Genomic DNA, 13,403 nt, shown 5'->3' on the forward strand with positions numbered 1-13,403 from the left:
GATGAATTGACCCCTCAGAGACCTTCTTCCAAAGTTAGTACCTGCATTCCTGGGAGCAATATCTCATCCTATAATGCCCCCTCTGGGAAAGAGTGGAGATGCCAGGTCAAGAGCTATTGTTCAGTTTTCCCACATTCCATTTCATGCCAAGCCATGGTCAAAGCACAGGCTTATTCTCTCCAGTGCTCTGTGATGCATGTTTATTTCTGAACAGAAATTTCAAGCTCTAGTTCAAGAGGGCCATGTGCAGGACCAGCATACAGCTGAGCCATCAGCTGCATTGGTCACCACCAGCTGTCACAAGAGAGGGCCCAACCCAGGAAAGCATTCCAGATGCTCACCCAACTTCTCTTGGGTGGCTTTTTGAAGTTGTTCCTGCCAAATCTGCATGAATGAGGGACAGATGAGATTTTAGGACACAGCTTTTCTCTGACAGTTGGTTCTATATTTGGTTTTTGGATTTACTCAGTAGATTTTGCAGATGAAAGAAAACTTTAGAATTTCATAGGCCTGAGCTAGCATGGGCTGGAAAGCTGCTGCGATCCATACCTGAGAATAAGACCAATTACAATTTTCCCATTTATAGAAGAGTGACCTTGAGGAGGTAACAAACTTTCTTAAAGTATTAGTTAGTAAGTTGGTAAAATGGGGGCAAGTGAGCAACCTCAAAGGGGGGGCTGTTGTAGGAATAAATGAGGCAGTTGTACAGAGCACCTGCCCCTGTGAGAGTTCTCAGTAAGGATCAGTTTCCCCCACACCTGACTTTTCTTCCCCTACTGGGATTTACCTTGACCCTATCAAACACTAGTTTTTTTGTTGACTGGGTGCAGTGCAGTGGCAGTGTCCCAAGAGCTTCCGTACACTTAGGAAGCTCCTCACAATGTCAAACCCAGATCCTTCTTGACTTTTAAATCCATTTAAACCTGGAGGCAAACCCATATCTTGCTCTACAGGAAGGATAATCTTCACAACTGCTTCCACCTTTAAATTTGAACATTGAGGTTGCAGCCTTTAAAATCTTGTGCAAACTAAACAACTTAACAACATCTGCTTATTCATCAGTCAATTTATTGAAAGAATGGCCTCCTTGGGCCAGAAATTGTGTTAAGCAGTGGGGATAGTAAGATGACACAGAACTGTCTTCTGCTGTCCAAGAGTGCACATTCTTGCAAGTGGTGATGGATTCATGAAAAGACAAGTACAATTCAGTATTCAGGAGCAGCAAGGGACTTGGTGCAGATGCACAGAGGAGAGTTTCTTGCTGCGCCTGATACTTGTGGATGAAGGTCCTAGGAAGGGTGCTTTGTGGAAGGGGCAGGGCCTTAACTGAGTCTTAAAATGAGGAATTAGGGAAAGAATAGAGGGAGGAGAATCCAGGAAGAAGGAATATTAGGAGCAAAACCAAAGAGGAGAGAAAAGCAGGACGACTTCAGTAATTATAGTCAGATCTCATGTAAGAGCACAGAGTCAGAAGCAGGATTTGATGAAAGAAGAAGGAGAGGAAGTGATTGGGGCTGACCTCTTTGGGGATGGAACTTTGTCCTGTGGGTATGGGGTGCCATAACAGCTTAAGTGGGGGGAAGATGTGATGTGCTCTTCCCTCAGGAATATTACTGTATGCAGTGAAAGAAGGGAAAACTGTAAGATGGATGGCCATGGAGCCTCCTCTTCTGAAAGAAAAATTAACCATCAGAAATGTGCTAGAACTGCCAACAGCTTCCTCACATCTGTTACATAAATTATAAACTACAGGTCACAGATTTGTTCCTTTGCATTAATGCAAAAATTGTAATTTTAAAACTAAAACAGAAAACAAAAACTCATTTCTAGGTTCAATAAACTGCCTCCTCCTTGGTACCATTCAAATGAGTAGATGTTCTCTCTGAAACAATGTAGGAGTGATGGTTACCCCCCTACCCATAGCTTGCCTTTTATAATGTTCCCATCTCAAGAACATCCATTATGAAATGCATAGCGAAATCATACAAATTTTTAGAGGTTGTTTCCTTCAATTCACATCTGTCCTTAAGTCCCATGTTCCAGATACCTTGAGGTAATCATTATCTTAAATGGGCTCCTTAGTCTTATTGGAAGGTAAAATAAGTGTGTGTGTAAGACAGACACAGAGAGAGAGACAGAGAAAGGGAGGGAAAAAAGGGGCTGTCATACCTTTAATTTTGCCAGTTACTCACAGAAGGGGTGGTCTTTTGTCTTCTGGGAAATAGGCTTTGCTTCCCTGCTGCAGGCTCCTCAATGGGTGACCTGCAGCCCCGTGGGTGGGAAGATTCCAGTACCTCTTTCAGAGCAAGAGGGATCTCTGACAATTTAATTCTGCTTCATACAGAGGTTCACCCAATGGGTTAGAGAAGCTAAGGACCAAGACTCAGGTGGGAAATGGGAAAGAAACCTCCTAAATCCTGCTCACATCCCTCTTAATGGCTCTACCTCTGCCCAGGGGCTCCCCTGTATTAAGCTGGCATATCCCCACCCTTTCCAGTTGCTCAAGTGCAGAGAGTCGTGTGTGGAAACCCACTTGGTGGGTCTGTTCTGTGATCAGCATTCATGAGAGGGCTATATTTTTTAAAAATGAAAGGTCTCCAATTATCAGTCTGGCTTCTTAGCATCTCAGGCAGCCTGGGGAGGTGAGAGGAGAGTGTGTTGGACTAGGGAGGAGTAAGATGCAGGATTCTCAAGGAGTGCTCTTGGCCTGCATGCTAATAGAGCCCAGTGCCTGGTTCCATTAATTGTGAGCATCCTTCCCTTGTTCCTTCCCCCATCTTAGGAGAGCTGGGATGCCAGACTGCACAACCTCTTGATATCCCACCCACACTGGCTTTTATCCCAAGGCTATTTTTGACTATGAACACAGAGCATTTGAATGCCTTTGAAATGAAATGAATGAATAAATAAACAAATCATCTCTCATGGTTTTCTTAAGCTTTCCCTTGAAATGCGGAATCTTTTATTCCTTTTAGCCCTTGTAATAAGAATAAAAAAAAAATCTTCCCTGTATCCCAAGGGTTAGTGCCTTTAGATATGGGTGTAGGTAGGAGTGTGGAGAATAAATCTGGCCCTGTTTTGTTCCTGTTCATCCCCTCTTCTTTCCTCCCTGGAGGCTCAGTCATTTCTGTTCCCACCACACAAAAGCCAGAGAAGGGGAGCTTTTTCCTTTTCTTTTCCCTGTTAGGGTTCCTCCAGGCAGAGAGAGATGCCATCCCTGCCACTGTGAGTCTGCAGCTGTGGGCTGGGGGTGGTGGAAGGCTGGCATATCTCTTCAATTAAAATGCCAACAATTATGTCTGACTCAAGACAGGGGAAGCCCAGCTTCAAATCTGAATAAAGCTGAAACTTACTTTTTATGATTTGATCAATACCATTTCTAACAGCAAGTGAGAGGAGAACATCATCAGTTCTCCAGCTGTCTGGTCACATGGGCGAGGGTCAGCCACTCTGCCTCCTTGGGATGTAGTCATCACATCCATAAAATGCCACTCAGCTCCCTTTCTGAAGAGTAATGCTGGGTGTAGAAAGATGCAGCTGGGGAGAAGGCCAGGCCTCCCAGCAGGGTGGTTGTCCCCCAGTCATGACCAGTGGTGCTGGTGTCCCTACAGATTCACCTACACCCTGGGAGAGGGCATGTGGTTGCCCCTCAGCAAGAGCTTTGTGATTCCACCAGCGGAACTGGCCATCAATCCATCAGCAAAATGCAAGACGGACATGACTGTGATGGAGGATGCTGTGGAGGTCAGGTTAGTCTGGGGAGGTCAGGTGAGTCTGGGGAAGTCAGGTGAATCTGAGGAGATTGGCTGAGTGTGAGGAGGTCAAGTGAGTTTAGGGAAGTCAGGTGAATCTGGGGAGGTCAGGTGAGTGTGGGGAAGTCAAGTGACTCTGGGGAAGTCAGGTGAGTCTGGAGAGGTCAGGTGAGTGTGGGGAGGTCAGGTGAGTGTGGGGAGGTCAAGTGAGGTTGGGGAGCTCAGGTGAATCTGAGGAGGTCGGGTGAGTTTGGGGTGGTCAGGTGAGTCTAGGGAGGTGAAGTGAAGCTGAGGAAGTCAAGTGTATCTGACCTCAAAGCTGAGGCAGAGCAAGAAACTACTCAAGGGTTCCAGGTGCTGAGAACAAGTACTGAGAAAGGAATCACACAAGTTGAAGGGAGAAATTGGTAGGTGTCCTTCAAATTTCCCACACTTGGTTCTGGGATCTGTCCTTTACTTGGGTCAATATTGCATACCCAAGGCTCATTCACTGGAAGAAGACATAAAATTAGACTTTGTAAGTACTTCCCTTATACCCTAAGGACTGGCAGGCAATAAAATGTTAATTTCCATGCCAAGTTTAGACCTCTTTCTTTCTTTTTCTTTTTTTTTTTTTTTAGCACAATTATAAGTGTATTATTTGGGCTATTCACAAGGAAGGCATGCAATCTGAGAAAATAGCAGTCTCATATGCAAAGGGCCCCATTTCACTTTGGCAGAGAAGGGGAGAAGCCTCTCCTCTTCATGCAGCAGAGGGTTTATTTTTATTTTTATTTTATTTTATTTTTTTTCACCATACACTGGTTTTATAGACTGTTTTACAAGGGTATATGTGAAACTTAGTAAATGTAGAATGTGAATGTCTTAACACAATAACTAAGAAAATGCCAGGGAGGCTATATTAACCAGTGTGATGAAAATGAGACCTCTTTCTTTGACCAGGCGTTACAGTTTTGGCTCACTTCCCAGATATGGAGAATGTCCGTAATTTGTTAGTTCAAGGCTTGGAGCTGGTTGATCTTCACTTTGTTTTTTTTTTTTTTTTAATAAGAAAGAGTGAGACATGATGCAGTTGACCAGATAGGAAAGTGGGATGTAACACTACTTGTTGCTTCTGGACACTCTTTGACTTCTCCCTATTTCTCACTGTATCTCCCCACAGAGAAGAGCTGATGACTTCATCCTCTTTTGACAGCCTGGAGGTTCTCTTAGATTCCTTTGGGCCCGTGCGTGACTGCAGCAAAGATAATGGGGGTTGCAGTAAGAATTTCCGTTGCATTTCAGATCGCAAGCTGGACTCCACTGGTTGTGTGGTAGGTCTGCCCTTCCAAGCTAGTAGTTCATTTGGGGGATGCGGAGGGAAGGCACAGGGTGAGACACAGAGCAGGTGTATAGACAAGAATGTGCCATGATCCCCACATATAACACCACCTTCTGTAAATTAGGGGTTTTCTCTTGATAGAGATGAGGAGCTCATCACTAGTAATTGAGAAGTATTTATGGAGCACCTGCTATGGGTATAATGACTGTCCAAAGGAAATTTCATGAATTATATGACATGACTCTTTATTTCTAGTCTTGAGTTGATGAGAACTATTTGAGAACTAATTCATTGCTTGATAGTATGACCTTAATGCTAAATGTAATAGGAAATTGTAGGAGAAGCCTACCTAAAGCTAGAGAGATAAAAGAAGTAAGTTATTCCAGGAATGGTAGAGAAATAATAACAATAAAAATGCATTCCCTTTGTGACCACAGCAGCGAGCTCCTGCTTCTCCAAAGGTAGGTTTCTACTTTGTTATCAGCTCTATCGACTTTGGCTACCTTTAAAATAAGTGATTCTATTAACTTGTAAGAGGATTTGGGCTGGAGTAGAGTAAGACATTCCCCATACCATGGATGTGAAGACTATTGCACTGCGCAGGCAGATGGACACGCAGGAGCAGAAAGAGTCTTCCGCTTTGGCTGCTGGCTCTTTTATGTCCACCATTCTCATGTTTCTCATACCCATCAACACTATTGCCTCTTTCCAGCCCTCCTTTCTCTAAAGGGCAGAATGATGCAATCCTCAAGAGAGGAGAGGAAATGGGACAGATTCAGAGAAGCCAGGCAGAGTGAGAGCAGAAGAGGGGGGGGATGATTGACTAGGACTTGTGGTTCTACAGTGTTAATAGGGAAGGCCAGGAGCTTTCAGCTCTAGCGAGGAGCTGGTCCCATCTTGCTTCTGGCAGCTGTGCTGTGTGGGGGACCCAGAGCAGGAGAAAGCTGTGAGCATGCTGAGTTGGTACCATTTTTTAACTCCCCTCTTCCCTGTCTCAGAGCACCTGTTCTGCTCAGGGAACTGTTCTCAGTCAAAGAAGGATATATGTGCCTACTGTCCTGGTGGAACTCTCCCAGCCCTATGGGAAGATGAGAAAATGGAAAGAGAGAGCTGGGGAGTCGGTAGGAAGAGGGGCAGGAAGAACACAGAGAACAACCAGGAAAATACAAAGAAAGATGATCTTTAGCCCATGCCTTCCAGAGGTGGCCAGGAAGAAAGCTGACCTCCTACAGGGCTCTCCTCCCTTTGGCTGTCCACATTCACATGCCTCAAGCACCAAGACTCAACTGGGTCTCCCAGGAGACAATTTCATTCTCTAATGGAGCTCTCAGCTGAGACTTTTTTTTTTTTAACTATTCAGTCTCCGTTTCTTCATCCAGATTGCAACCTTTCATTTCTCATTCTTCTCTGGGGTCATTCTAAGTACTGACCCTGTGTATGTGCACAGGTGTGTTAGCCACGCCCACACGAGTCTGAGCATGCATATGCATCCAAATGCACACACACACGGGGATAGGCTCTCCCCTTCCCGCTGCGTCTCTGCCTCTTCCGGAGCTCCTCAGGGCTTGCCTGTCAGATGCCTTCTGTTGGTGGTCCTAGCCCCTTTTACTTGGCACGTAGCTGTGCCGATGGATTTTTGTACTTTTAACACTGTGATCTGTGAGACAGTGCTAGCAAGAATAGTTCTGATGAATATGCATTTGCGATAAGGCTGCTGCATTTTAGAACTGGAGCCACTGCAGAAAGTCACCCAATTATACCCGTACTTTGCATTAGCATAATACTTTGAAGTCACTGGTCTACATGGCTCCTGGAGAAGGAGGAGGCAGGCAGATTGGCAGGCACACTGAGTTCAATGTTTCTTATTGACTGTGAAGCATGCGATCCCGAGGCAGGAGGACGACGGGTGAGAGGGGATGTGTCCCATCATGCACTGTCACTCTAGTGAGAAGACCAGAGACTGGACTTTGAGCCTGACCTGACTCCTGTGGGCTTCAGAGCTGCCCCAAAGCCCTCATTTATTAGCAGAGTCGTCCTTTGTCATCTGGAAGTAGACCAGGGACAGAGGCAGCAGAGGCAGTGACTGCGGTTTGAGAACCAGCCTGCCTTCTGCTTCTCCGCATACGCCCGCCCATTCAGTCTTCTAGGTGCTGAACTGAAAGGCTTCCCAAGGTAGGTCTCCTTTGTGAAAGGAGAAAAAGATGAGAGACTGGAACATGCTGGCCCTTTAGGAACCTGCAAAAGGGGCAGAGAAGCAGGCAGAGACAGAGCGAGTATCTCCTTATTTTCCTGACAATCCTGACCAGACAGGCGGGAAGCACGTCTGGGCCCCATGGCCTGCTCAACCTTCATTCTTTCTAGGAAACAGGGCACGTTTCTCAGTTATGCATGGACTCCCACAGGGTTAATTGCTACCCAGTTAATTACCATGTTGTTTATATACTCTCTGAGGACAGGAAACAAACAGCCGTGAAAGGCATAGACCTGTACAAACCCCAATTGCACGGTCCCAAACTAGACTACTGTCCAGCAGCTGTGGATTGCTGAAATTTCAGGAAGTTCTGCGAGCTGAGGTCAGCGCCCCACCACTGGTGAGCACATCTTATGGTTGTCCTCATCTGCAATGTGGGAGCTGTGGTCCCCGTCCATGAACAGAAGAGCAATAGTTCTCTTTGCCTAGAGCCCTATGGGGCCCTTCACGGGTGCTGTGTCACCTTACTGCTGCTGTAACATTAGCAGCTTAAAGCTACACAGATTCATTATCTTACAACTCTGTGGATAAAAATCGAACGTGGGTCTCACTGGGCTAACACCAAGGTGTTACCAGAGTGGCATTCCCTTCTGGAGGCTCTCGAGGAAATCTATTTTCTCACCTTTTCCAGCTTCTAGAGTGTACCCCAATTTCTTAGCTCATAGCCCCCTTCCTCCATCTTTAAAGCCAGCAACAGTATATTTTTCTGACAATTTTTTATAGCACATCTCCCATTCTCCAATTATACCTCTCTTCTCCGCTTATAAGGATTTCTGCTATACTATTCAGCTATTAAAAAAAATGGAGACTTGGCTTGGCACCTGTGGCTCAAGCGGCTAAGGTGCCAGCCACATACACCTGAGCTGGCGGGTTCGAATCCAGCCTGGGCCCGCGAAACAACAATGACGGCTGCAACCAAAAAATAGCCGGGCATTGTGGCAGGCACCTGTAGTCCCAGATACTTGGGAGGCAGAGACAGGAGACTGGCTTGAGCCCAGGAGTTTGAGGTTGCTGTGAGCTATGATGCCACAGCACTCTACCCAGGGCAACAGCTTGAAGCTCTGTCTCAAAAAAAAAAAATGGAGACTTTACATCCTTCCTATTAACCTGGATGGAAGTGGAAGACATTATTCTTAGTAAAGCATCACAAGAATGGAGAAGCATGAATCCTATGTACTCAATTTTGATATGAGGACAATTAATGACAATTAAGGTTATGGGGGGGAAGGAAAAGCAGAGAGAGGGAAGGAGGGAGAGGGGTGGGGCCTTGGTGTGTGTCACACCTTCTGGGGGCAAGACATGATTGCAAGAGGGACTTTACCTAACAAATGCAATCAGTGTATGAATCCCCAACAATAAAAAAAAATTAAATTAAATTAAAAAATTTAAAAAAAAGGACTCCAGGCGTCTCTGGCTGGTGGGAACTGCCTATCATCACTCCTATGAGGATACAGGGAGTCAGCGAGAGACTTCTGGACCCCAAGAGGAGGACTAAATCCGTGGAAAACCGGCAAGTGGTCGCGTGTGTTCAATCCGTCTAAACCCGCCCACAACTTCCACAGGCACAAGAACTTAAAGAGCAAGAGGAAGTGAAAGGAAAATTAGGGCAAGCAAACAGATAAAAGAAATCACTCATGAGGAAGAATCAGCAGAAAACTCCAGGCAACATGAAGAACCAGTCTAGAACAACCCCACCAAGGGACCATGAGGTAGCTACTGCAGATGATTCCACCAGTATAGAAATGTTAGGAATGACAGAAAGGGAATTTAGAATACACATGTTGAAAACAATGAAAGAAATGATGGAAACAATGAAGGAAATTGCTAATAAAGTGGAAAATAACCAAAAGGAAATCCAAAAACAGAATCAAATAAGAGATGAACGATATGAAGAATATAAAAAGGATATAGCAGAGCTGAAGGAACTGAAACAGTCAATTAGGGAACTTAAAGATGCAATGGAAAGTATCAGCAACAGGTTAGACCATGCAGAAGAAAGAATTTCAGAGGTAGAAGACAAAGTTCTTGAGATAACTCAGACAGTAAAAGAGGCAGAAAAGAAGAGAGAGAAAGCAGAACGTTCACTGTCAGAATTATGGGACTTTATGAAGCGTTCCAACATACGAGTTATAGGAATTCCAGAAGGGGAAGAAGAATGCCCCAGAGGAATGGAAGCCATACTAGAGAATATTATAAAAGAAAATTTCCCAAACATCACCAAAGATTCTGACACACTGCTTTCAGAAGGATATCGGACCCCGGGTCGCCTCAACTCTAACCGAGCTTCTCCAAGACACATTGTGATGAACCTGTCCAAAGTCAAGACAAAAGAAAAGATTCTGCAAGCTGCCAGGAGTAAGCGCCAGTTGACCTACAGGGGCAAATCCATCAGAGTTACCACAGACTTCTCTAATGAAACTTTCCAAGCAAGAAGACAATGGTCATCTACCTTTAATCTACTTAAACAGAACAATTTTCAGCCCAGAATTCTGTACCCTGCTAAGCTAAGCTTCAAAATTGACGGAGAAATCAAATCATTTACGGATATACAAACATTGAGGAAATTCGCCACAACAAGACCAGCTCTACAGGAAATACTTCAACCTGTTCTGCACACTGACCACCACAATGGATCAGCAGCAAAGTAAGAACTCAGAAACCAAAGGACAGAACCTAACCTCCACACTGATGCAAAAGATAAAACTAAGCAATGGACTCTCACCAAATAAGACGAATAGAATACTACCACACTTATCCATTATCTCAATAAATGTTAATGGCTTGAATTCCCCACTGAAGAGACATAGATTGGCTGACTGGATTAAAAAACACAAGCCATCCATTTGCTGTCTGCAAGAAACACACCTGGCTTCAAAAGACAAATTAAAGCTCCGAGTCAAGGGTTGGAAGACAATTTTTCAGGCAAATGGAATTCAGAAGAAAAGAGGAGTTGCAATCTTATTTTCAGATACATGTGGATTTAAAGCAACTAAAGTCAAAAAAGACAAAGATGGTCACTTTATATTGGTCAAGGGAAAACTACAACAAGAAGACATTTCAATTCTAAATATTTATGCACCCAATTTAAATGCTCCCAGATTCTTGAAGCAGACCTTACTCAGTCTGAGCAATATGATATCTGATAATACCATCATAACAGGGGACTTTAACACACCTCTTACAGAGCTGGACAGATCCTCTAAACAGAAATTAAACAAAGATGTAAGAGATTTAAATGAGACCCTAGACCAACTATGCTTGATAGACGTATATAGAACACTCCACCCCAAAGATAAAGAATATACATTCTTCTCATCACCCCATGGAACATTCTCCAAAATTGATCATATCCTGGGACACAAAACAAATATCAACAGAATCAAAAGAATTGAAATTTTACCTTGTATCTTTTCAGACCATAAGGCACTAAAGATGGAACTCAACTCTAACAAAAATGCTCAACCCCACCCAAAGGCATGGAAATTAAACAATCTTCTGTTGAATAACAGATGGGTGAAGGAAGAAATAAAACAGGAAATCATTAACTTCCTTGAGCATAACAACAATGAAGACACAAGCTACCAAAACCTGTGGGATACTGCAAAAGCAGTTTTGAGAGGAAAATTCATCGCTTTAGATGCCTACATTCGAAAAACAGAAAGAGAGCACATCAACAATCTCACAAGAGATCTTATGGAATTGGAAAAAGAAGAACAATCTAAGCCTAAACCCAGTAGAAGAAAAGAAATATCCAAAATCAAATCAGAGATCAATGAAATTGAAAACAAAAGAATCATTCAGAAAATTAATGAAACAAGGAGTTGGTTTTTTGAAAAAATAAATAAAATAGATAAACCATTGGCCAGACTAACTAGAAATAGAAAAGTAAAATCTCTAATAACCTCAATCAGAAACGATAAAGGGGAAATAACAACTGATCCCACAGAGATACAAGAGATCATCTCTGAATACTACCAGAAACTCTATGCCCAGAAATTTGACAATGTGAAGGAAATGGATCAATATTTGGAATCACACCCTCTCCCTAGACTTAGCCAGGAAGAAATAGACCTCCTGAACAGACCAATTTCAAGCACTGAGATCAAAGAAACAATAAAAAAGCTTCCAACTAAAAAATGCCCTGGTCCAGATGGCTTCACTCCAGAATTCTATCAAACCTTCAAGGAAGAGCTTATTCCTGTACTGCAGAAATTATTCCAAAAAATTGAGGAAGAAGGAATCTTCCCCAACACATTCTATGAAGCAAACATCACCCTGATACCAAAACCAGGAAAAGACCCAAGCAAAAAGGAGAACTTCAGACCAATCTCACTCATGAATATAGATGGAAAAATTCTCAACAAAATCCTAGCCAATAGATTACAGCTTATCATCAAAAAAGTCATTCATCATGATCAAGTAGGCTTCATCCCAGGGATGCAAGGCTGGTTTAACATACGCAAGTCCATAAACGTTATCCACCATATTAACAGAGGCAAAAATAAAGATCACATGATCCTCTCAATAGATGCAGAAAAAGCATTTGATAAAATCCAGCATCCTTTTCTAATTAGAACACTGAAGAGTATAGGCATAGGTGGCACATTTCTAAAACTGATTGAAGCTATCTATGACAAACCCACAGCCAATATTTTACTGAATGGAGTAAAACTGAAAGCTTTTCCTCTTAGAACTGGAACCAGACAAGGTTGTCCTCTGTCACCTTTACTATTCAACATAGTGCTGGAAGTTCTAGCCAATACAATTAGGCAAGACAAGGAAATAAAGGGAATCCAAATGGGAGCAGAGGAGGTCAAACTCTCCCTCTTTGCTGACGACATGATCTTATACTTAGAGAACCCCAAAGACTCAACCACAAGACTCCTAGAAGTCATCAGAAAATACAGTAATGTTTCAGGATATAAAATCAATGTCCACAAGTCAGTAGCCTTTGTATACACCAATAACAGTCAAGATGAGAAGCTAATTAAGGACACAACTCCCTTCACCATAGTTTCAAAGAAAATGAAATACCTAGGAATATACCTAACGAAGGAGGTGAAGGACCTCTATAAAGAAAACTATGAAATCCTCAGAAAGGAAATAGCAGAGGATATTAACAAATGGAAGAACATACCATGCTCATGGATGGGAAGAATCAACATTGTTAAAATGTCTATACTTCCCAAAGCAATCTACCTATTCAATGCCATTCCTATCAAAGTACCTACATCGTACTTTCAAGATTTGGAAAAAATGATTCTGCGTTTTGTATGGAACCGGAAAAAACCCCGTATAGCTAAGGCAGTTCTTAGTAACAAAAATAAAGCTGGGGGCATCAGCATACCAGATTTTAGTCTGTACTACAAAGCCATAGTGCTCAAGACAGCATGGTACTGGCACAAAAACAGAGACATAGACACTTGGAATCGAATTGAACACCAAGAAATGAAACTAACATCTTACAACCACCTAATCTTTGATAAACCAAACAAGAACTTACCTTGGGGGAAAGACTCCCTATTCAATAAATGGTGTTGGGAGAACTGGATGTCTACATGTAAAAGACTGAAACTGGACCCACACCTTTCCCCACTCACAAAAATTGATTCAAGATGGATAAAGGACTTAAATTTAAGGCATGAAACAATAAAAATCCTCAAAGAAAGCATAGGAAAAACACTGGAAGATATTGGCCTGGGGGAAGACTTCATGAAGAAGACTGCCATGACAATGGCAACAACAACAAAAATAAACAAATGGGACTTCATTAAACTGAAAAGCTTCTGTACAGCTAAGGAGACAATAACCAAAGCAAAGAGACAACCTACACAATGGGAAAGGATATTTGCATATTTTCAATCAGACAAAAGCTTGATAACCAGGATCTATAGAGAACTCAAATTAATCCACATGAAAACAGCCAACAATCCCTTATATCAATGGGCAAGAGACATGAATAGAACTTTCTCTAAAGACGACAGACGAATGGCTAACAAACACATGAAAAAATGTTCATCATCTCTATATATTAGAGAAATGCAAATCAAAACAACCCTGAGATATCATCTAACCCCAG

The 13,403-nt window shown here is 42.9% G+C and overlaps 1 protein-coding gene across 3 annotated transcripts in view; it reads left to right on the top strand.

Moving 5' to 3' along the window:
- ASTN1 (astrotactin 1) overlaps positions 1-13,403 on the top strand; it is a 335,437-nt gene that overhangs the window by 210,020 nt on the left and 112,014 nt on the right. For all 3 annotated transcript variants that reach the window (XM_053607621.1, XM_053607622.1, XM_053607623.1), the window contains exons 10-11: positions 3,612-3,749; positions 4,915-5,065. In XM_053607621.1, the coding sequence (XP_053463596.1) occupies positions 3,612-3,749; positions 4,915-5,065 (289 nt within the window). The remainder of the gene's footprint in view (positions 1-3,611; positions 3,750-4,914; positions 5,066-13,403) is intronic.

This window comes from Nycticebus coucang, chromosome 10, assembly GCF_027406575.1.
Source record: "Nycticebus coucang isolate mNycCou1 chromosome 10, mNycCou1.pri, whole genome shotgun sequence".
Taxonomy (NCBI): domain Eukaryota; kingdom Metazoa; phylum Chordata; class Mammalia; order Primates; family Lorisidae; genus Nycticebus; species Nycticebus coucang.